The sequence below is a fragment of the Fimicolochytrium jonesii genome (genome assembly GCF_025526975.1).
Source record: "Fimicolochytrium jonesii strain JEL569 chromosome Unknown EV422scaffold_3, whole genome shotgun sequence".
Lineage (NCBI taxonomy): Eukaryota > Fungi > Chytridiomycota > Chytridiomycetes > Spizellomycetales > Powellomycetaceae > Fimicolochytrium > Fimicolochytrium jonesii.
In genome coordinates, this window is record NW_026515670.1 from 1,712,490 (window position 1) to 1,735,620 (window position 23,131).

At 48.7% G+C, this 23,131-nt stretch overlaps 6 protein-coding genes across 6 annotated transcripts; 2 read left to right on the forward strand and 4 right to left on the reverse strand.

The window, feature by feature from the left end:
• Positions 1-1,098: 1,098 nt before the first annotated feature.
• Positions 1,099-2,070, forward strand: EV422DRAFT_492441 (uncharacterized protein; the record flags this gene model as incomplete). Its single annotated transcript, XM_053067600.1, has 2 exons — positions 1,099-1,510; positions 1,610-2,070. The coding sequence occupies 2 exons, from the start codon at positions 1,099-1,101 to the stop codon at positions 2,068-2,070; spliced, it is 873 nt and encodes a 290-aa protein (XP_052929013.1).
• A 327-nt stretch (positions 2,071-2,397) lies between these two features.
• EV422DRAFT_518345 (RNA polymerase II transcription factor SIII subunit A-domain-containing protein) lies at positions 2,398-4,832 on the reverse strand. The gene is made up of 7 exons (XM_053069522.1): positions 3,992-4,832; positions 3,814-3,911; positions 3,718-3,739; positions 3,545-3,645; positions 3,250-3,464; positions 2,956-3,169; positions 2,398-2,890 (listed from the first exon to the last, which is right to left on the reverse strand). Exons 1-7 carry the CDS (start codon positions 4,416-4,418, stop codon positions 2,873-2,875), a joined length of 1,095 nt encoding a protein of 364 aa, XP_052929014.1. The 5' UTR covers positions 4,419-4,832; the 3' UTR covers positions 2,398-2,872.
• Positions 4,238-5,954, forward strand: EV422DRAFT_254758 (uncharacterized protein). The gene is made up of 2 exons (XM_053065756.1): positions 4,238-5,195; positions 5,270-5,954. The coding sequence occupies exons 1-2, from the start codon at positions 4,481-4,483 to the stop codon at positions 5,818-5,820; spliced, it is 1,266 nt and encodes a 421-aa protein (XP_052929015.1). The 5' UTR covers positions 4,238-4,480; the 3' UTR covers positions 5,821-5,954.
• Positions 5,955-6,740: 786 nt separating this feature from the next.
• EV422DRAFT_554064 (uncharacterized protein) lies at positions 6,741-8,441 on the reverse strand (the record flags this gene model as incomplete). The annotated part of the gene is made up of 3 exons (XM_053071885.1): positions 8,053-8,441; positions 7,457-7,743; positions 6,741-7,381 (listed from the first exon to the last, which is right to left on the reverse strand). Coding segments are annotated over exons 1-3 (1,116 nt in total), but the record flags the coding sequence as incomplete, so codon positions are not given.
• A 7,900-nt stretch (positions 8,442-16,341) lies between these two features.
• Positions 16,342-19,036, reverse strand: EV422DRAFT_504026 (uncharacterized protein; the record flags this gene model as incomplete). Its single annotated transcript, XM_053068399.1, has 4 exons — positions 16,342-16,503; positions 16,625-17,526; positions 17,605-17,736; positions 17,782-19,036. 4 exons carry the CDS (start codon positions 19,034-19,036, stop codon positions 16,342-16,344), a joined length of 2,451 nt encoding a protein of 816 aa, XP_052929017.1.
• A 592-nt stretch (positions 19,037-19,628) lies between these two features.
• On the reverse strand, positions 19,629-21,815 carry EV422DRAFT_504027 (uncharacterized protein; the record flags this gene model as incomplete). Its single annotated transcript, XM_053068400.1, has 2 exons — positions 19,629-20,951; positions 21,057-21,815. The coding sequence occupies 2 exons, from the start codon at positions 21,813-21,815 to the stop codon at positions 19,629-19,631; spliced, it is 2,082 nt and encodes a 693-aa protein (XP_052929018.1).
• Positions 21,816-23,131: the final 1,316 nt, after the last annotated feature.

Genomic DNA, 23,131 nt, shown 5'->3' on the forward strand with positions numbered 1-23,131 from the left:
CCCGTGACATTCCGTGCTGCCGGCTTGTGGGGGTTGGCGAAGCACATGGTATGGTATGGTATGGTATCTGGCGGCCTGATTTCGCTGAGGTGAGATGTCGCACCCATTCTCGCTTATTCCACAATACTACACCGGTTACTAGCGACCGGCTAGCCAACTCTCACGACGATACACGGATTCCCGACGGCAGGACCTGGATTCACAGCAGGGGCCTTAGGAAAATTCGTGTAGTCCTTCCTTCCTCGCGTGGCACTTTGAACGCAAGGGAGAAAAGTCTCTGCGACCTGTTCTTGGCATGGCAGGAGATGGGACTTGATTCACCTTGCATCATCAGCACATGCTCGGCCGGGAGCTGCATCCCCCTTCCGTCGCACGCTGGGGTCCTTTCGATTGTTCCAAATTCCGCTCACATAAGCCGAGAAGAACACGCGTTCCCGTCAATCCTTCCCTCCGCCCACATCCCCGTTTTTCTCACAGATCTCCAAAGAGCGTTCAGTCTGGCTGGGTGTCTTGATACGTAGATGATAAGGCTCAGGTCAGCCAAACCATGTCGCAATGTATCGCCAGCCGCATGCGTCCCAGAGTCGAGGGCAAAGATCGATTGAAGATGTGGTTTACGTCTCCGCTCAGTCTTGCCGACTTGCATGCTGCCTTTTCTTTTCTCTTGAAACTGTACGGTCCTTACCTTCCTTCGTACAAAAGTGTTTGAGGACTACGGAGCGTATCACTGTACATCGTAAACCTTTGTTCCCAGGATGGGCGCCTCAAGGTGGGTAAGGCACGAAGCTTGCATGCAATGGGCGACAGATTTCGCTGATTACCGACCCACCACCTAGAATGCCAGGCACCTCCTCCACCCGCCTCACATTCCTCGCCCTAATTGGCGTCCTCATCATCACCGCCAATGTCTACTCAAGCTGGCGCAACGCACACTGCCTAGGCACAACCTGCCAATCCTTCTGGCCCTCTTCTCAGCAGCAGCACACCGATTCCACAGCCCCATTCTCACCCTCATCGTCCGAGCACTCGTCATCATCCACGCCCGAGTTTGGGCCGTATGAACGTACGGGAAAATGGGGCCCGTATAAACGCACGAAGATGGAGCGGATCAATCCCGCTGATTACCCCGATACATGTTCCTTCCCACCGGCCTCATCTCACGATGGCGACCACCAACAAAACCCCTCAACCACCCCACCACCCCTCATCCCCAAATTCGTGCACTTTGTCCGCCTCCACGACACCGACGCCTCATTCGGGCTCCTCGAATACCTCGTCATCCGCGCCGCACACGTAAACATCCGCCCCATCCGCATCTTCTACCACCACCGCGCGCTACCCTCCACCGACAACGAGTGGTGGGAGCGTGCGAGGGGGATGATCACGGATCTGGTGTATACGGATGATTTCGGGGCTGTGTTTGGGAATGTGGTCGAGAAGGGGGCGCATAAGGCTGACGTGGTGCGGTTGAGGGCATTGATGAAGTGGGGGGGGATCTATTTGGATATGGGTACGTTTGTTTTTGGCATGCCAGGTTGTTGTCACATAATGGGAAGGCGGACACACATCGACTGACACTTGTACGTCCACTCCCTCTTCTCCGCGTTAGACGTAATCGTCACAAAACCCCTCGACCCCCTCCTCCACCACCCCCTCGTCATGGGCCTCGAAGGCCACACCGCCCCTTATATCGGCCTCTGCAACGCCGTCATTCTCGCCTCGCCCTCCTCCGCCTTCCTGCACCGTTGGTACGCCGCGTACACCACCTTCAACGACGCGGCCTGGTCCGACCACTCCGTGGTGTTGCCGTACAATATGTCGTTGACTGCACCAGAGGGTGAGATCTGCGTGTTACCCCCGACGAGTTTTTTTTGGCCCGGGTATTGGCCCAATCATCAGGCGTTTGTGCACTTGGAGGACGAGTGGAATTTCTACAATGATTACCAATATGCTAGTCATGTTTATAATACGGGGAAGAAGTATCTTTGGAATCTGTCGGTGAAGGGGATTAGGACGAGGAATAGTTCTTTTACGAGGTTGGTTAGACCGTACCTGCCGGATGATGTTTGATGGTGCAAGGGTTAGGGGCGTAGTGCAGGAGAGGATGGGGGCCCTTATATGATTTATGTTATGGGAATGGATCCGGGCACCCCCAACCATAATTGTTCTAGCCACCCTCTTTGGCGTCGTTTTGACAGCAATGCTGTCATTTTCACGTTCACCTCTCACTTTGAAGATTATCCTTTTGCCTTTCCCCCAGGGTTAAATGGCTAATACACACATGAAAGGACCATCGGAAGAAGGAGAATCCAACAAAACTAAGCACAGAGCAGAGTACTATATATATACAGAGTCCACCAATCATCAAAGCGCAGGTTGAACCATTGTGTTTGACATCCTGTCATTACTGTTTGCATGAGGAGCACTTCCGCAGGCCACTGGCCTTGGCAAGAGCTCTTTCCTCATGCTCGAAGGCCAACAGTGCACGCTGGGTTGACGCAGGGACGTCCCTGTTAAAAGCACTAAAGGGGGTGCCCCGAAGAGTTTTGGGGGGTGCCCCGAGCGATTTCCTATGTTATTCTTTTTCTATTCCCCGACTACATTTACTATGCGAGTGCCAGAACAATGCCTAAAATGAAAGGTGTTGTGGTTCTTGGGAGCAAGTCGGGAGTGAGTCGAGAAGTGTCCGCGTTGAGAAAAGTCCCAAGACACACAAACACCGGCCCTTTCTCATGAATATGCGCTACCAAATATGCTGTGAATCGAGTATGTCAAGACGCCGTGTCATCTCGCGAGACGAGTCGGTCCGATAAAGTATCCAAAAAATGAAAAGTGGGGCGGTCCAAAAATAAAAAAATCGCGAAGGCTGAACTCAGCGCAGCTTACGAGCCTAGCCAGAATGCATCAGTTCACACTGTCCCCCGGAATCAATCCCCCCAGGAGATAACAACTCACAAGAGAAGACATAGCCTTGCTTGTGAACCCTCCATTCTTTGGTCTCTTTGCAGGAGGCAGCTGAGCCACATTCCCGCTCGCATTCGACGAAGATGACGGGGCGGGTCGTTTCAGTGATGACGATGGGAGGCCGGATGTCGCTGCACGGCCTGGATGCGGGCCTCGCGAGGTCGCTGATGGGGCGGCGGAGGCGATTACGTCGAAGTGGCGGGATCTGGGGATGTCAGGGGTGTCGGAGTGTGAGCAGAGGGTTGGATGGGGAGATGACAAGACAGGGACGGAGCGCCTACTTACACTTTCTTAGCATCCTTGCGCGCTTTGCTGAGAATACTGCTTTCCGCCCGTTTATTCTTCGGCAGGAAAGGGTTCCCAGTCCCACGGCCCGGCAAGATGAACGGATCAACAATCTTGATCTTCTTTGCGTCCTTCAAAGCAGCAGCCTCGTCACGCGCTCGTCGCAGTTTGGCTCGCATGCGGCGGACTTTGTCGTCGTTCTCTGCTCGTTTATCCTGGAAATCCACATATCTGAGAATCGCACACCCAACTCCATCACCACCATCGCACCCTCTAGCAGGTCTCAAGCCCTCACCATATACAAATCCCGCCAATTCTCAGGCTCCCCCAAAACTCCGGCTTTATAATCCTCCCTCAAATCCGCAAAATCCGACAAAACATGTCCTTTCCAAAGCTCTGCGAAAGCGCGAATCAAGGGTGTCAATACTGACTTTTAGGCGAGTAGGCTGGCCGGTAGATGAGACGCACCACATGAATCTGGTAGGATGTTCTAGGAGGGAAGGGTCGTATGAGACGTCACAAACGAAACGATAATAGGACGCCATACACAGGAAGATGACATACCAAACTATTCTCCTCAAACATCTCCAACTGGCTCGCATTGCATTTCTCCAACACCTCCTTGACCAGATGGTACGGTACGCGACCTAGCGACTTCAGGGCTACACCCGATATACGTATCAGCACCATGCAGTGCCTTCATACATACATTCAAAGGAGTTATAAGGGTAGATGGGCGTACCATGAGAGCTCCGGGAGATACGGTGCAGACATAGCGTGGAAAGTTTGTCTGGCGAGCGGAGCGTTTCTTCGGCGTAGTCGTCGAGGTCGAAGGGGGAGGGCATCGTGAGGGATGGCAGTGAGAGTGGTGTGGATATGTGAGTGGGATGAAGGACGAGGGTGGTTGGCAGCAGCCGATATGAAGCAAGCGGAGGCTCCGTGGGACGTATATGGGGGTATGATTTCGTATAGACAGCTGCTGAAGGGTTGTAACTTGTCGGGGCTGGAGACTGGATGAACCTGAATTTGAAGCCGGGAGGTGTGGTGTGGGCCAGGGTGTGGGCTGGCGTCTCCGCACTCGCCTTTCCTCTCTTTCCTCCACAAACCAACCACCGAAGAACGACACACAGCCAACTGACAATCCAACCGACAACGTACCTCATATTCATGACTGGAAAGAGATAAGAGTAGTATAGTACTATCTACTCACAGCGACAAAGCAGTCAGGATCATGGCTACCACCGTGCAACCAGCCGACCCTTCGGCAGCAGTCCAAGTCGACGACGACGACGACCAGCACCTCCAAACAGAAGACACTCCTCTCCTAAGAGGGGAGACACAACAACAGGCCGCCAACGGAACATACCCAGACCACTCCGACCTCCTCATAAAGGCCACCAAGAACAGCTGGAAACAATGGCTGTGCCTGGGCCTTCTCGTCCTAACCTTTGCGACCTCCGTCGCATTTCTATGTGTGTATTTTATCTACATCCCGCATAAGCTCCGTGACGCATTGGCGGGCAACGATGCTGATGTTCGCGGGGTGCATATCGTCTCCCTCAACCCGGATGGCGTTGTTCTCTCGATGAACGCCGTAGCGCACAACGACGAAATCCCGCCTGTCGACGTGACCATGCAACCGACGCTGTTCTCGTTGCTGAAGGTGGACAACACGCAGGAGTCCCACGAGAGCCACATAGTTGGCTCAATGCAGTTCCCCGGGTTGGAAGTGGCAAAGGGCAGTCCGGAGGTGCCTATCGAGTTTGTGAGCTCGGTGGATCATTTGAATGTTCCCGTTTTGCGCGAGTTGATACGGGCGGCGTTGAATAAGAGCGCCGATGTTGCGCCGGTGCAGATGTTTGTTATGCAGGCTAGCCCGATGATGACTTTGCATGGGTTGGGATCGTGGATTGTTCCCATGCAGAATGCGATTGTGTTCGACAAAAGTATGGTTTCGAGTGTGCTCGCTCGCTGTTCCATCCACTGCTTGCTAATATTCCTCTTATCTACTCTCCTACAGACAACGTGTCCACCCCCGACACATCCAAGCTAAACGCCTCCGTAACATACAACGTCACCATGGAATCCCTCTCCGTCTACAAAATCAACATCCACGCCTCCTTCGACAATCCCACCGTCGTCTCCTACGCCCCACAACCCTTCTCCCTCCAGTTCTCCATGTTCTACGACGGCACCCGCGTCATGGATTTCGTCCTGCCCCCCACAACCCACCTCACACTCGGCCGGAACACCAACCTGACCGTCCTTGGAACGAGCTTGCCGGCGGGAATCGGCAAGCTGATGGAGTTTGTGGGCAAGTACGCCGCGGGGGATACCACCACCGTCTTGTTCAAGAGGTTTCGACCAAAGTATGTGAAGAAGATGCACAGGCTGCGGTGGTTGGAGGAGGTACTGAAGGAGGTCGATTTTGAGGTCGAGGTGCCTGGCGCGACGGAGGCAGATGACCTGCGGTGGGTCAGGAGTATTGCGAGTGTAGCGAGACCTTTGCACGCCGCTTCGGCGAGTGCGAAACGGTTGGGGAGGCGGTGGTTGGACCACTTCATCAATTGATTGTGGACGGGTCATCCTGCTGTGAACCCCTGTCTCTGCTTGCGTAGCTCGCCTTGCGGTTTTTTTTTTGATGAAGCACAACCATTTTGGCAAGCTGTGACCCTCATCGTTGTATTTTCACACACACCCTTGTGAGCTGTAATTCTGTACGCAAAACAATGTTATAATGTAAATCTCTCGACCGATATCCAGTATACAGCTTGCAAATCCTCTCTTGGGAAGACGGGAGATCAGAGCATACTCGGGATGAAAGTGTGTGCTCCTGCGTCTAAACACAACGTCGACCGCGCGATATATGACCAACGGAAGCGTCTCTCCACTCTTCAGCGATTGGAGGACGCCAGACAGCATTGTCTTCATCGCAGTGAGCAGAGAGAACATATAAAAAATATGAAAGCCGACGTGGGAAAGATGCACGGTGCAACCGACGGGCTATGCTCCATCTCTGCACCCGCCGTCCATATTCCCCTTCCAAACAAGTAGGCCCCCACCTACAAATAGGAGCTTTCGAGGCAAGTCCCTGTTGCCCGCAGGAGCTGTAAACCTCCCATTTCCGCACCAACCCTTTCATTCGTTTCATCGGGCCTGCGCGTCTCCTCCCCACCCCCCCCGTATCCTTCTCATCTGCGAGACGTCCAGCCTCCCGTTCAGAATCAACTCTCATGGTGTTTAAAATACTGTCTTCGTTTCTTATGAACGAGGGTTTACAAAACATGACGGCGGTGAACGGAAAGGCATATGCGGTAGAATGAGTGAAGCGAAAGGGGATATGCGTGGAGAGGAAAGAGATCGTGGGGGTCCCAAAATTTTGCGGGCGGATGTTTATTGTTGGACATAGTTTCCTGCAAAACGGAAATTAAAAAATCGAGAAATCCCCGTCAATACCCATACTCCATACTCCAATTACAATAACAGTTACGAAACTTACCAGGAAAATCCCCCTCCCGCCCCCCTAGCCTCCCCACCCACCAATCCCCCTCCCCGCCGCTCTTCACGATCTCAATCCGATCCCCCTTCCTGAAACTCAGATCCGTCGGTCGCTCGCCCAGGAAATCAAACAGCGCCGTTGCTGTTTTCGCACCGGCGGTACCCGCGGGTTTGGGGGGTGGCGGTGGCGGGCGTTTGGAGATGCTGCCGGAGGGGGAGAGGCCCGGTGTCGAGATGGATCCCGCAGCCGCTGCTGGGGATAGGGCGGTGGTAGGCGGACCCGGCGGCCGTTTCAAACTCCCCACGCTCGCGCCCACTTTATTCCCCACCCCACCCTTCTTCAACACGGGTGCACTGGCCGCTCGTTTCGCGTTCATGCGGTCCGTGTACGGCTGATTGACCACCACGCCTGAGCCCATGTTCCCGAATTTGTAGTCCAAGACCCGGTACAGCCCCTCGGCCTCGACGGGGCGGGCGACTTCGCCCGAGAGGATCTCTTTGGGGCTGACTTTGCGGCCGTAGCACGCGCGGTTGGCGTCGGAGCGGGTGACGATGACCGAGCCTTCGAGGGAGACGCCGGCGAAGAGGCCTTTGGATTTGGAGTAGGAGAAGATTGGAGCGAGGTTTACCACCGCTAAGAGATGTGGGTGGATGTGGTGGGGTTAGTTATGATGATTATCGTCGAAAGCATGAAACACGCGACCCTTACATCCAGCAGCCTCAGCCGACCTCCCTTTCGGACCCGCCGCAACACTCATATTCCCTCCAAACGTCAAATTCCCGCCGTGACTGAACGCCTTAACCGCCGCCTCATTATTCAAGATGAAGACGCAATCCGTCAACTGTGCCCCGATTTGCGCGCCGAAACCGGCCCCGCCCGCTGCGATCGCGGAGGGTGCTGACCAGCGGCCGTCGGGTAATTTGGCGACGACGATCCCGGACCCGGCCCGCCCTGACCAGAGGAAACCGGCTTTTAGGATTGTTATTACTGCTATTCTGTTGGGGGATCAAGAAAAACCACTCTTGTTAGTGTCGGCGGCTAAAGATTATCGCCACGGTGTCTTTGAAAAAAAACAACCAAAAAGAACACTGCCTGCGAGTCTCGAAAGGGACGGAATACTTCCACCTCAGACATTCCGAAAAAAAAAAAGGAACACCCACGCTCGCTATCGCTCGCGAAGAAGAAGATCGAATACGGATTCTGGGCCTCGCTATCGCTCGCATGGCACGCGATCCCTCCCTCCCTCCCTCTTCCTCCACCTCCCCATCTTCCATCCCCACCCTCGCCCCTCCTCATCAACCTACCCCTTAGCATTAGCAATAACCTTGGACGGAATCATCGCGGCATCCATCTGGTTCGTCCCCTTTATGAAATGCTCGAGTATGGATGTGGCTTTAACGATATCGGCGGTGAGGTTATCTGGCATGGGCGAGTGGATGGTCGCGCGACCGACTTTGGAGACGGCCGGGACGTGGTTGTTTATTGTGTTCATTTTTGCGCGGGCGGGCGGGCTGAGGATGGAAGGCGGATGAAGGGTTTTCGCGGGATGAGCGAGCGAGGGTGTGAATTATGGTTTGTGCACAGTGTAGGCAGAGTGGATTGTGAGTTGGGGAGTTGATGGGGTGGGCTTTATGTGAGCGCGTGGGAAAGTTGGAAGGGAAGCGAACGAGGGAGCGAGGGAGGGAGGCTTGGCACGCGCAACTGTCCAAGCAAGTTAGACTCCCTGGCTTGGGGGGCCGATTGGATTGGATTGGATGAGATGAGAAATGGGAATCGCGCGTGGCTCGCTCGGCAGCGCGTGGGTGGCGTACGTAATGACCCTCTCCCTCCCATTACACTCCTCCGCCAACCCCCACTCGCAACCCTCCAAACACTCAGCTTCCCCTCCGCATCCGCCGAGTTATCACCGCCGCTCGTATTCCTACTCGCAACCTCCGACATCGGGGCGCTCTATTTGATGCATGTACGACAAGCAGTCCCAAAATCGTTGATTGTGTTCGGCTCAATACGCGCTCTCTATGATACACAGGAGCAATATTCCAATGGATCACTATTGCACCTACGAATGAATTACTCTAGATCTAATAGGCTAATGACCTCTATTGCTATCGCTTTCATCGTCTGCTGCGGAGTAATACAGTTCCTCCAATGATGGCTGTCGAGTCAATGATGGCTGCGGGTGGTATGGTTGTTGTCGGTAGTACGCCTCGTACACTTCGGTTGGATACTGTCCGTGCGGTATGCCCGCCATGTGCGGTGGGATTGGGCACGGCATGCTCATGTTCGGATCGTGGGACGGGTCAACCTCATAGTACATTGGCTGCTGGTAGTGGTGCGGTTGTGGGTGGGCGTGAGGGTGAGGATGTGGGATGGAAGCGACGGCAGCGACCGATGCCATCATCTCCGTCAGATGTGCGTAGGTGTACGGGTCGTAGTAATAACCCTCTGGTATCATCCTGCCAGTGGGTGTCGGTGCAACATTGATGACTTGCGAGGTGGGCTGGTGGTAGTACTCGTGGTCAGCAGGGCCGGTTTGCAGCCCGTCGACACCGGGTCCATCGTGCTTGACGTGACCAAAGGACGGTGTGGTGGTGGCCGGCAGAAGCGAGGGTCTGTCGAATCGAGGGGTACGGTCGGGTGTCGGGAAAAATAAGCTGCCGGTCTCTCAATAGCACAAGAAGAGATCTCAAGCGAGAGCGTCGTCTTGCCACCTTAATATCCAGGTGCTTGAAAGGAGTCCTTCTTCTAATACATTGTTGGGAATTCCGGGTACGGGTACGAAATACGAAATCGGAAATATCTGCGGGTTTGACTACAAAACAAAACAACGGGGTTATCCAATCTCACTCTCAGTTCTTCTTACGAGATTCCTGAACTATCAAGTCCTCGGCGACGTCAGCAAAGTACAAGTCGCGACACTCGGGGTCGTCTTGTCTATGCTCTCCGGGTCTATGAGCGCACCTTGAAGTCTATCTGAAAGTGAAAGAAGTCGTCGGGAGTAGAGAAGTAGAAAGCTCTGTTGTTGATCGGGGTTTTGCGTATCGTACAAAGGTCTGGGGAAAACAGGCGGCTTTTTATACGGATTTTTCTAGGCTATGGGATTTTGTCGAAGTCCAAATTCTCTACTAGTCGTCTCTAGAGGATTTAGCTACGTCGGGGTCTTTTTCTCTTTTCCTGCGGCGGTCTACGTAGTTTTTCCTTTTTCCATTCGCAATTTTGGCACTGATACAGTCGTATCGCTAATCTTTTCTTGGGGTTTTCTGCAACGTTCGGCATATACGGCCACCGGAAATTGGTTTTCTCGTTTCGCAGTTGATTTCTTCGGCGTTTCGGGCGTCGTGGGACCTTCTGGTTGGTTCAGAGTCGGGTCGGGGGCGCTTTCATGTGTGAGATCCTCTCCTACGCCTACATTTTTCGCATGTGAGTCGTATCCGAGGACAAAACGTCATTGTGAAGCAAGGTTTCGGTAAAGGTAGTTGTATTTGGTAATCGTCGTAGTGTCAGGAATGTTATCGATTTCATGCGCAGTTTGAAGCGCACTACTACATCTTTCCTTTTGTCGGATATTGATGTCCTCATCAATTCTCGTCCGTAACGTTGTCTTCTTCATCTGTTTCTTCTTCATCTTCGGTATTGTCATCGACTATCGGTTGTGTCTGGGTTCGAGTTCGAAATATCTTCATTCGGTCTCCAGCTACAGGTTTGCGTATCGGTGTCTGGTCTAATTCTTCAATATAATACGAGCCGTTGTCGTTGGATTTGGTAATTCTGTACGGTCCAAACCATTTGTTGTGTGTCTTGCCGGTTTGCTGAGTCAATAGTTTCGTGTTATGCAGGAGAACTATATCGCCGGGTTCGAAAGGTGGATTTCTAATTCGGTGTCGTTTTTCCCAATATTTCTTGTTAGCTCTTCGGCTTGCGATTAGTCGCTCTGTCGCTAGTTTCAGATCTTTGTCTCTGTATTGGAATTGTTCGATGCGGTGTCGTAGAAGTGTCTCGGTTGTCATAGGTTGTTGAAGTAATAGCCAGTAATATCGTTGTCGTATTTTTCGAAATGTCGCAAGGATGCCTCGATGTCCTCCTCCTTCCTTGCTTTCGTGCATGAATCGGATAATTTCTTCTTGATCTTGTTCATTCTCGATGATTTGCAGGGGTGGTTTCAATCTTCCGTTTCGTAAGAAAAGATGATCGTCTTGTAGAGCGTATCGGGTACATCAATTTCAGAATTTTCTTTGTTGGCTGGGGTACTTGTATCGCGCAGGTACGATCATATCGGTCAAGTATTGGCAAATTTCATTCAAGTCATTCTTCCATTCGGTTGTGGCTGAATTGGCTCGTAATACGTGCATTCCCAAATCGTCGGAGTCTTCGTTTTCGGTGTCGGTGTCATCGTCTGCTCGGGGTTTTCGCAAAAGTCTGTCCGCGGGGTTCTTTTCTCCTTTGATATGTTTGATTTCAAAGTCGAATAGCATTAACTGTGCTACCCATCACGTGATGGTACTGTCGGGGAATTCGGGTTTTCGTAGTAGTTGAATCAAGGGTTTGGCGTCAATTCGGAGCTTGAAACGTCTGCCCCAAACGTAAGTTCGTAACTTGCAAACTCCTTTGTAGGCTCCAAGTAATTTGAGTTTGACTATCGGGTAGGTATTTCGTTGCTGTTCGGTAAACAATCCACTTTCGAATCGTATCGGTCTTTCTCTTCCCTCGGGATCAACTTGGGAGAGTATCGCTCCCCACGAAATGGGTTTAGCGTCGGTCGTAATAATAAACGGGGGGGCGTCTTCTTCGTAGTTCGGCGCAGCTAATATCTTGGCAGCGACGAATTCTTGTTTCAACGTGTCCATACAGGTCTGTTGCTTGGTCGTCCATTCGAATCGAGCGTTTTTCCTGTACAACTTGTACAAGGAGTTGGCTTTCTTAGCAAAGTCTTTGATCCAGGCGCGGTAGAATAGAATAAGTCCGAGGAATGCTCGTACTTCGGTCAGGTTCTGGCAAGCGGGCCAGCTGGTGATTTTTCGGATTTTCGATTGTTCGGGTGCTCTTCCGTCGTAACTGCAGACTATGCCTGCGAAACTTGCTTTCGACATTCCCCAGCTTGATGTCTTGCCGGAAAATGTGAGTCCTGAATCGATCGTAAGAATAAATACTTTCTCGCAGTCGTCCATGTGGTCTTGTACGAATTTGCGAATGTTGGGTTTCACGTGTGTCTCGTCTCGGTACTTTGGTCCTTTGATGCCGGTGTCATCGACATATACGCTGACGATGTCGGGCTTGAGGGATTCGAAAACTTTGTCGACTACTCGTTGAAATTGAGCTACTGAATTGGTTCCTCCTTGAGGGAGTCGGGTAAGTCGGTATAATCCAAACGGCGTAAGCATGGCTGTAAGGTCTCTTGATTTGGGGTGTAGGGGTACTTGATCATATCCGGAATACATGTCCGCCATAGACAACATCGAACGTCCAGCAAATTCTTCAGCAAAAACTTCTGCGATCGGCACGCATCCAGCATCTCGTATTGTCACGCTGTTGAGCATCTGTACGTCTTGTACGAATCGATGCGTTCTGTTGTGCTTGGGAACTAAGAACCAGGGGTTGCGGTAGGGTCCAAATGAAGGTTCCAACAGTCCTGCGTCTCGTTTCGTTCGGAGTAGGTCTGTCGCGAGTTTTGTCATTTGCGAGGGTAATCGATGTGGTTTAACCATCCAGGGCGTATGCGGAATCGTATGAATTTTGACTGGTTCTTCGATGTGTGGCTTCAATGTTCCTCTTTCGCTGTCGTCGAAAGCAAGAGCCATGTTGTATTTGCGCAATAGTCATAAGAACGCTGCTCGTTCTTCGGTAGTCAAATCTTCTCCGAAAGTGAGCAAGTGTTCTTGTCCATCGAATCGGTTTTGGCGTACGGTACTTCTAGCGGGTGTCTCGATAGTCGCAGATCTGGGTAAAGCTTCTGGTCAAATGCCTCTGGGCAAGGATTGTGCTACAGGCTTGATCTTCTTTGCAACGGGCTTGAATTTCGTTCGCACTTGCACGGAGTACAGTTCTCCTTCGAAATCGGAGTTGGAGTCGTATTCGGGGTAAGTTCGTCGTCGATCAGGCTGAAACAGGTCTTCATAATCGATGCTGTAATCACTGTCGGAATCTGAAACAAGCCTTTCTTCGGTATCAGATTCTTCAGATAGCATTGGCATGTCGTCCATAATTGACTGTTGTCGGTCCATAATTGACTGTCCATAATTGACTGTTGTTGGTCGTAATTGCATCGGTCGGTTCTTCGGTGACGTTTCCTTTTGTCGAATTGTATTCTTCGCTGTCCGTTTCTGTCTCGTAGTACTGGATCATATACGGTCGCATTTGTAGGGGTCTTTGCAGTTTGTGTCCGTAGAGCATGTCGATATCTTCAAGGTAATCAGGATGAACCCATCGTTTTGAAGTTTTTAGGTACGTATCCAGAGGTTGAATTCCATATTTAGCTGGTGCGGCGAGGAATTGAGCGCTTTCTGGCAGATTCGGGGTCGAATATACGACGCCATACACTTCCATCATCGCAATTCTTTTCTTCTAATCGGGTAATGCCGCGATAAGGTCTTCCCAAAATCAAATCGTGACTGAGGGACTCGGAACTGACGTAACAGGCGGTCGAGCAACTGATGGATCCAATAGAAATCTTGACGTCGTAAACGACACCATTAATTCCACTGGGTCTTCCATCCATATTCTTCAATGTCGTGTTCGCAGGAATGGTCGTTTCGATCGGGATGTTTGGGCTTCAAAAAAACGCAGCGACATCAGATTCACTTCGGCTCCGGAATCTAGTAGTGCAACCATCGAATTCGAATACTGATTGATTTTGACGTTGGCGTCTGGACTAATTCCACTTAAAGTCGGGGTCTTGTAATGTTCCGTCGCAATTTGTCGAAACATCATCACTTCCCCCTCATCCATTTCTTCAGACTGAGTGTTGTATATGTTTTTGAGGTATGTGCGGGCTTGCTGAGGCTGTGCCGAGTGTTGAACTGCGTTCACGTTGAACGACATTTCGGCAATTCGTTTGTCTCAGGCTTTCTTCTGTTTTTCTCGATCACTTATTTTCTTGATTCGTTCTTCGTACTGATCGATTGGTACAAGGTGTTGTCGTAAGTCAGATGCAACGGATTTGCGAAATTCGGGACTGAGAGTCATCAATTCCGGGAAGGTAATGCCAATATTGATGTTCTTGTAGAGTCGGCGTTTGATTGCGTCGATGGGATGGTTGCCTTGGTCTGCAATATCGGGATAAAACTTGAATTTCGGCTGTCTTTGCTTGGGTTGTTCTTCATCAGTATCGGTCTCAGTATCAGTCTCCATCGGCGTAATTGGTCAATCATCAATTGGTTGGTCTCCAATAGGACGGCGTTTCTTCTTCTCTCCTGGTTTCAGAATATCTCTACCAGCAAATCTTTCTTGGTCGGCTTGGTAGGTAATTTTCTCTTTTGGACGGTGTCATTTGCATCTTCCGTATCGGTTCCAGTTCTGGCAGCGGGTGCTTGCCCACTTTGGGGTCGGTTTCTGTCAGTTGGATCGGCAATAGCAGGTCGTTTCGGATCGCGGGCTTGGGCAATAGTCGTATTGAAATGAATGGGATCGTCCCAGTTTGTAATGTTCCGAATTATATAGGTCAAATCTTCGTCGTGTTCCTCAAGATATTCTCTGATTTCCGATGAGCGTTTGGATACTTCACGGGTCTTTTTCTTGTCGTCGTTTCGCAGCATAAACGAATTGATCAAATGACTGTAGGATCTCTGATTGGCGGAAGGATTGCGGTTGCAAAGTACGGCAGCTTTGGTGTCTTCAAAAACTTTCTTGATTCCTCCTCGTCCAATATTCAACGGAATTTCTTGTCCAGGTACTCCAATCGTAGTATTGTCAGGGTACGCAATTCGTCCTTGGCTGTTGATAACTAGTTCTCCTCGGTTCTGAACCTCGGAAAAGTCTCGACAAAATCTGCGCTGATGTCCTTCTTGATCGCAATAAACGCATCGCAAAGGTCGAACATTCGCATTGCCGGTGTTCGTTGAGCTACTGCCTTGCGAATCGTTCGCAGGCGGAAGTTGGGTCGCAGGAGTCAAACTCTGCAGGATTCGGTTCTGGCTAGTCTGCAACTGTGCCATTCGTTCGGTCATCTCTCAAACTGCACGGTCAAGTTTGCTCTCAGTCTGCAATACTTGTCCTTGTACGAAGTTCAGCTGGTTGCTAACAGTTGGGTTCGTGATACCGGGGATCGTAAGAATCGGTTTCTGAACAGTCACAGATCGCACGTCGGGTTTGGGTTGCTTAATAACTGTCGTAAGTGTGACGTCAGAGGAAACGTAGACAATTTTGGGCCCTTCCGAGAGGGCTGAGAGCAGTGTATTGTAGTGAAGAAAAAAGTAAGAAGCTCTTCGCAACGGCCGCTTGACTGACAGCTTTATATATGGGCTGCCAGTGGGGCTTGCGTGGCTTCAGTGAGGCTTAACGCCTTATATAAATGTATCACCAAGAGCTCGGGTGGCCAGTCCGGGTCTCGGATCAAGTAGAAGTAAAGAGATATAATATGAAATACAAGTGAAGACAAGATATCCCCGACACCTCCCTCAGATCCTGAGGAGGGCGCCGAATAAATGAGAGGTGAACTACGAGGGATATGTGAAGAAAGGGAGAGCTCTTGTTCATTTTAAAGCGTTGACGCACTTGTTCATTTTATAGTGTTGACGCACTGTGTGATATGTGTGTTTGAGGCAAAGGCGTTGGATCAGTGCATAGCATAAACCATTGATGCACTGATCCACTATACAATTGCACTGTGCAATAACCGTACTGACTCCACGCAACACTGTGCATTAACCGTAACAGCTGCTGAAAGTGTAATGCATTAACCGTAACGGCTGCTGAAAGTGTAATGCATTAACCGTACTGGCGGGTGTATGGTGTAATGTATTAACAATGTACCCTACACCTTCGGTGTTATGCATTAACCGCACAAGCCTTTCAGCCATTAACCATCCTTGCGCAATTTGGGAAAGGGGGCAAAGTCAAAATTCCCCCCTACATGCATCGAGTCCAACCAACCTTTCTACTACTTCCCCATTCCCTGTTCCATGTAGGGGGGCAAAAAGGCAATTTCCGAACCAACTCTCACCACCAAAAAGAGACATCCTTTTCTCATTCTTCTTTTCAAAACTTTTCATATATCCTCTCATAGGTTTAGAAACTGCCAAAATGCCCCCCCTGTATCTTTTTCCCGTCTGCGGGGGCATTTTTGAAAAAGGGGGGCAAAACAAAATGCCCCCCTACATGCGTCTAGCCAAACTACCCTTCCTATCTATTCGCCCATACCATATTTCATGTAGGGGGGCAAAAAGGCAATTTTCAAACCCACCCTCTCCCACACAAATCACACTTCTTTCCTCATTATTCTTCTCAAAATACTTTTTATATATTCTCTCATAGGTTTTGAAACTGCCAAAATGCCCCCCTACATCTATTATCCCGTCCTCACTCTCTCTTTTCTTTCCACTTCTCTACATTCCTCTAGGGGGGCATTTTCACTTTGCCCCACTTCTCAAAATCCCCCCCGCTTATTCTATATACATCTCTCCTTCTCTGGTCGCCTTTTTCAGTCCAAGGAACCATATGTTCCCTCTTATTTTTCGTTCCTTGATTTGAATGGTTGTTAGTTCTTTGAAAAATTGCTGCTTTCCGACGCGCCTCGATTGATCGAGAACCGTAACGGAATACTCCTTGTATAAATCAGATCTGGTCACCCGGTCATCATCGCTTCCTGTGATATCGTAGTGGAAACTTCAACCATTTCGCTGCTGCCAAACTGTTCGCTAGGTTCTTTTGGGTGAAGGCTCGTACCTCTGCAGGGACTTCAATGCTCATATTGAGGGTTTTATCTTCCTTCACAAAACGTTTGCGGAATATGCCAATGAGAAGCAAAATGAACTCGTCCCGACATGCATTTGTTTTGAAGTATCCTTTCAACTTCATATTACCTTCTTTTTGAAGTTGTTCCTCCTGAATTCCATCTCCCTCTTCCTCGATCGGTTCAGAGCCATTGAGAGTGAAACTGTATGGAAACTCTTGCATTCGCACCCGATTGCACAATGCGAGGTCTATTTTATCAAAGACCGGGTCTTCATTTGTCTGAACATTGGTTTGCCCAGTGATCGGAAAACTGATGGGTTTACCGTTAAGTGTTCTCACTGTTATCTTATCATTCCCAGACACTTTCTTGAACATTTCGGATAAAAATCGATCATTCTTATTTGTTTTGCTCGTCATCAAATACCTCTTTCCGAAGCAATTGTATAGTTGCGAGTTTGCTTTGTCAACATCTTGCTGCTCCCGGGTAAAGTTTTTCTTGTCCAAGGTATTGAAGTAATTTTCAAACGTAACAGCAAGGAGAGTCCCTTCCACACCCTTTCCGTTCCGACCCGGCCCCTTGAGGATCGTGAAGATTTCCTCAACTAGTTCTCCGTAGAGACACCTCGCAACATTGCAAAGTCGGTAAGTCATCAATTCTTCAGTTCGGAATATAGATTGGTAAAAGTTTTCAATCTTCTCACGCATCTCAGGGCTTTGTGTCGTCGGATAGTTGTAACCACATGTGAATAGTATGTAATCATCCCATTTGATGGATCTTGCCTCTCCTTCAATCAGGTCGTACACTTTATCGTTAAAAGCAAATAGGTGAGGCTTTGAAAGAAAAAGTTCGATGCAGGTGTCGTTCGCGATACAGAGCCGTTCCACGTTCTGTGCTACATTGATGGAGTACGTAGTCTCCTCGATCAGCATTCGAAACTTTTCGCAAAATCATCGCAGTTTCAGATACTTACCGTGATCACTTCTTTGTGAGTCAAAATCATCTAGTAGTTTCTCAAAACTGCGAATCAACGTGTCTGCAATCTGAAGATTCAAGTCGCTATTTCGGACCCCGCCCTCATACTTTCGCCAGATATTATCTTTGCCTAGAACAAACATCAAGCCGCTTGAATGTTTCAATAAAGTCTCACCTTGCTCTTCAATGAACCATTCGGCGGGATTCTTGTGGCTAATATTCAAAATTTGGCGGAAATCAAACTTCTCCCAACCTGTTAGACCTTCCAAATCTTCACAAGTTACAACAGTATCCTTTTCTTCACTCGTTTTTGCGGGTTCAGTAATGGGCGGCGGGAACAAGTCCAAGATCTTTTTGCTTTTATGAACATAGGTTTTTGAGCGTTCACAGTGCTGACATTTGAACGTGAATTTCTTTCGATCCACTATGAAAAATATTTTGGGAACGGAGACATCATGTTCTGCATGGTGCAACATGCAGTATGTGGTTCTCAAAAATACCACAATCGCATCCTCATAGTTTTGTACGGCCCCAAAATCTCTTTCCAAATATTCCGTTTTTCCACAGAGTTTGGTAACTGAATCGTAAATAGTGCTGATTACCTCCGTATTAGCATCGTTGTCAATAGGATATTTTGCCTTTTTCTTCTTTGGTTGCGGTTGGTCTTCAAGGTCCGAGTCCGGAACCAGGACAAATTCATCATTGGCAGGACGCTTTCTATTATCAGATTGAATTGTCCATTCAACCGGGGTCCAGTCCGCCTCTACATATTGAATGATATATGAAGAGATTGGTGCATCTGGTTCGCTTTTGATGAGAAGTCGGTTATCCCAACGATTTTTGACTTTGTCCACCATCACCATGGACCGATTGTTGTCATAGACAGAAAGATCAAAAAATCCATCCTTGAAATTGTAGTCTCGAACAACATCCGGGAAGTCGGACAAATCTGGGATGAATTTCTTGAGTTTCTTCTTCATTTCATTCCAGGTCGTATACATACCGTCTGCCCGTAGGCAATAAGAGACTTTATATCCACCACCGGTTTCGACGTATTTACCATTTTTGTCCTTGGTGTGCTTAGGAGCGTATCCCATTGTACGGAACGCAGAATGAAAAGTAATATCCTCATTTAAATACAAGGAGGTAAATACTTTATCAACACCTTCACGGATTTCAGTCTCGACTTCTTCAGAGGGCAGATCGGATTCTTCCTCAAATCTCATATCGAAATCGACAAACAATTTGATCTTGTCATTGGCGCCCAATTTTGTAAAGTTTTCGGTAAGCCACTTGTGTTCCATATGTTTCTTTTCGTCTTCTTCGAGTGTCCAATTGAACTCGGGAACACCTCCGAAGTAAGATTCCTTGAAATGATAGATGTCTCTGATAGGTTTGGATTCAACGTGAGCAGCAAATTTGGAAGACATGGTGCTTTACTAAGAATACACTTAGAAGTTTAAATGGCATTTAAACGCAAGTAACAAAAATAAACATATATGTACCAATAAAGAAGCATCGTTATTGCTACAAAGATGTACATTCCTTACAACTATATTGCATCACTCTTTGAGGATGGAGAAATCAAGACTGTCACAGGCCGGAGCGTCCGTGATCTTGCTAGAAAACTAGATATTGCCGCATCCACTGTTGCGCGAATTTTGGGTAATGTAGAATCATGCAGGACGCGGAGACACATCACCATCAAAAGGACACTGAAAGAGCCTTTGAGTACGAAATCAGATGATCGGGATCAATCCGAATCGAATTCTATCTTGAAACCTTTAGGTTCCTTTGACTTGACCCAACAATCGTAGCAGTATGGCCGATTTTTGATGTAGGGAATAGGTTCTGATTGGCATTCAGCGGTCTTGCATTTTCGAGTTCCTTCCGGGTAATTAATTTTGCCTGAAGGAGAGCGCTTTGGATACCAAGGACGCATTGTTTCTTTGAAATTCATTCAAATTGATATGTACAAGGAACTATTTACTTATTTACAATTGTAACGCATATTTCCACAAACTACTCTTCAATGGCTTTTGATAGGATGTCAATATCGCTCAGTAGGAACTTATCACGTCCTCCATGTTTGTCCCCCTCCTCTTCCTTCAACCGGATCCCGTAAAACCCGGTTGTTTGGACCCCGTCGATTCGTCGGTTCGTACCAAAGGAGACGGCAGGGTACGCGTGAAGCAGGAAAGCCTTGAAATCCTGGGTCCGCGGTGAGCATTTGCGCCATACTGGATGCTGTTTTGTCCAATTTTGGAGGCACGCCATAGCCATGCATTGTCGCATTTTGGCGCCTTCTTCAATAACGCACATTTCTTTTACAAAAGTTCGATACGGATGCACTCTTGTGACTAAATCTGCAGTCGCTGAAATCACTGACGCGGGCTTGCTCAGTAATGGATATTCTTCCGTTTGAAGATGATCGTGATGCAAAGAAACCATGAGTGCCATCATGGCACTCGCTAAGTCCCGGTCTTCGTTGTTGATGAGCCGGTCGAGTTCACCGTCCTTATAATATACATGTTGACTCGGATCTTCATGTTCATGAGCGCTGACGAACTTCGATTTGCAAGGTATTACAACCAACTTGTCCGTAATATCTCTGTGATCGTTGTCGTAGAGTCCACAATCGAAATATGGAAGATGATTTGTAGCGAGAACAACCAATCCCGTTATCGTAAGTTCTTCATTCTTGCCATAAGCCCTCCTAAGGTACGCAGAATCTCCTCCGACAGCCATTTTGACTGCCGAACCGGAATACAAATCCTTCTCATCCCCTTCAGAAAACCAAGTGATAAGTGTTGATTTTTGCCCCATTTTCCAGTGAATGTCAGACGGCTTATTTCCGTTCCCCGGTTTGCTTTGTAGGCTGCTGGCGGTCGCTCCCAGAAACCGATAACATGTCATAAGTTTCATCAATCTTCCAACCAAACTTTTGCCATTGGAACTTGGACCGTAAAGTATAAGCAGTTCACGAAGACCGCGTCTGCTTCCCAGGATGGTACTGAGATTGGTGAGCCCGAAGAAACGATCGGAGGAGTCAGGCCACATTTTGCAAAAGGCATCCCACAAGTACCGCTGTTTGGGATACTTCTCGGGATCCCACTCAACAAGATCATAGTCAAACGCTTCAATATCGCCGTCTTCATCGGTGCGCTCCCGATATTCACCGACTTTTCGGTCGTAAACAAGGCCGTTTCTGAAAGCGATCAGATGGCTGTTGTCCACAGGAGGCTTGGCGTCCTCAGCCTCCCTCCATCGCAATCGTCCGAATATGATGTCGACAACCTTCTTGGCTCCTTTACCAATTTCATGCTTTGCGCCTTCGCTTTGATTCTTGTCGGTGGTATTAAAACAATCGAATAATACTTGACCAACGTACGCGGTGAAGGCTGTTTTGTCGAAGTGGGTGTTTGTGCGCGTCGCAGGATTCCATCATACGAAGCCTTTGGTGTCGTTCAATCGAATGAGATGCCCATAAAACCGTTCGAAGAACTCGGCGGCAGGGGTTACCCATTGACCCTTTTTCTTTTTGTCCTCTGTTGATTTCGGGTTTATGTGTGCTATCAAAGCATGGCCAAATTCCCAAAACGAAACACGGATAGTGCACGGTTTGCATTGACACTGGAACATATCATGAGTCGATCCTGCCTTCTGCGAAGAAGCCAGATCTTCATGAGAAACAAGCGCGGTGCTGCCATCGATAGATTTGTGACGTTCCTGGGGGTCATCATTGTTGGCGGCGATTTGGTTGTTGTCAATCTGGATCTCTTCGTTTTCATTGAATTTCATCTGCAATTCAGGGATATCGGGCGGGTTGACACTCGGAGTGCCCGGAAGGATTCGGTCAGGCACATCGTCCAGACGTTCCTGGGGATGATCGTTATTGACATCGGTTTGGTTGTCAATCATGACGTTTTCATTTTGATTGACATCCATCTGCAAGCCAACGAGATCGGGCATGATCGTCGGAGTGTTTTGAGTCGAAGGAGAATCCAATGGCCCGATGCTCAAATTCATAGGATCGATATTGAATATATTGTCCAAGTCCAACGCAACTGAGATGTCGATATGGTCTTCATTGCAATTCACTTCGTTATTGATCACATCCAAAGAGCCCGGTTCAGCCCTTTGGACGGTACGTTTGGCTTTTTTGATGCGCTTCGGAGCCAATTCCATGGTGTTTTGGCGTTTTTGCATGTTGAGAACGTGCGTTTGTTGAAAGTTATGGCGAAAGCGGTTGTGTGCAATAGTTGTTAAAAGTGGGGAACTGTTTGAAATTTTTTGAAGGGAAACAAACATTTTTTTACCCTTATATATTTTTTTGTGGCGGTTTTCCTTTCTGCAAACGGGAAAGAACAACATCCGCAACCTCACCTAACTGTAAAGTAAATGATATCAACATGTAGAAACAGTACCCAGGTGGTAACCGACAGGAAACGCCCCCGCGGGCGTTGGAAAACGGGAGGTAAAAAACACCCCCGCTTGCTTTGCTCAGTTATGGAAAGAAAACACCCACCGTTTTTTGTTTCGAGAAGAGTCAAATCACCCCCAAGAGGGGGTGATTTGTTTCTGTACCATTTTTACTCACTCCGCATGTGGGTGAATGCTTAATTTTAGTAACCTTGCCGCGGGGGTGGTTTCGGCTGAATAGACGGCGCAGGTGTGGGCGATTCTGCATGATCATACTCGGGGAAGTGGGGGTGGTTCTGTACTGATTAAAGTTTTGTTTGGGGGTGGGTGTTTTCTTGAATCCTGATGAAATCGGAGTTCCACCTGTAAGTATTCGCGCGCGATGACGTAAACATGCGTTTAATATCGATATTAACGATGTGATTAAATTTCTTATTTAAAGAGTAAAAACGAGTAATGGTTTATGCACAACCAAAGAGCGACACAGCAATGAACATTGAAATAGCCAAGAAACTTATCAACCGATATGCCGATACCGTCCATCAAAAGAATGGAACGATAGGATTGGCTGCGAGTAGCCGAAAGGTATACCTCTCTGCCTGTAATGCACTTGAAGCATACGGAATTCTTGATCCGAACGTTCTATCATCGCCAACCGATGTCATGAAAATCTTGAAAAAGAATTACCCCAAAGACGATGGAGCGAATTGTACAAAGGTGTTGTCCGCTATGTTCAAAATTATGACAAACGAGGAAAAAATAGGATTGTACGATTGGCTTTCGTCTAGCCTCTATGGTGAAACTGCAAAGAAACGATTCCTAGATTCGTGCACAATGGACAAACTTACGCATATTGACGAAATGGGACATTTCTATCTCAAGATCAACGGCGATCGTTGTAAAGAGATACAAGCCCGCGATCTCGTAATGGATAAAGAATATGAAACGAAGCACTTCATTGAAAAAGACCCTTTAATCAACACTCTTTACGAGAAATTGGATGAACTTAAAGAAAAGGCCGTCAAAGACCCTTATAAGTATGGTTTGTTGCTTGCAGCGGCTTGTTTCGTTGGGTCGGATGTTATTCGAAGAGCGGACATTGG

Coding starts and splice junctions, on each gene's coding strand:
- EV422DRAFT_518345 (XM_053069522.1), bottom strand. CDS start 4,418: ATGAATATGAGGTACGTTGTCGGTTGGATTGTCAGTTGGCTGTGTGTC. Junction 3,646..3,717: donor CATCCTACCAGATTCATGTG/GTGCGTCTCATC, acceptor GCGCTTTCGCAG/AGCTTTGGAAAGGACATGTT. Junction 3,170..3,249: donor CGCAAGGATGCTAAGAAAGT/GTAAGTAGGCGC, acceptor TGACATCCCCAG/ATCCCGCCACTTCGACGTAA.
- EV422DRAFT_254758 (XM_053065756.1), top strand. CDS start 4,481: ATGGCTACCACCGTGCAACCAGCCGACCCTTCGGCAGCAGTCCAAGTC. Junction 5,196..5,269: donor TGCGATTGTGTTCGACAAAA/GTATGGTTTCGA, acceptor ACTCTCCTACAG/ACAACGTGTCCACCCCCGAC.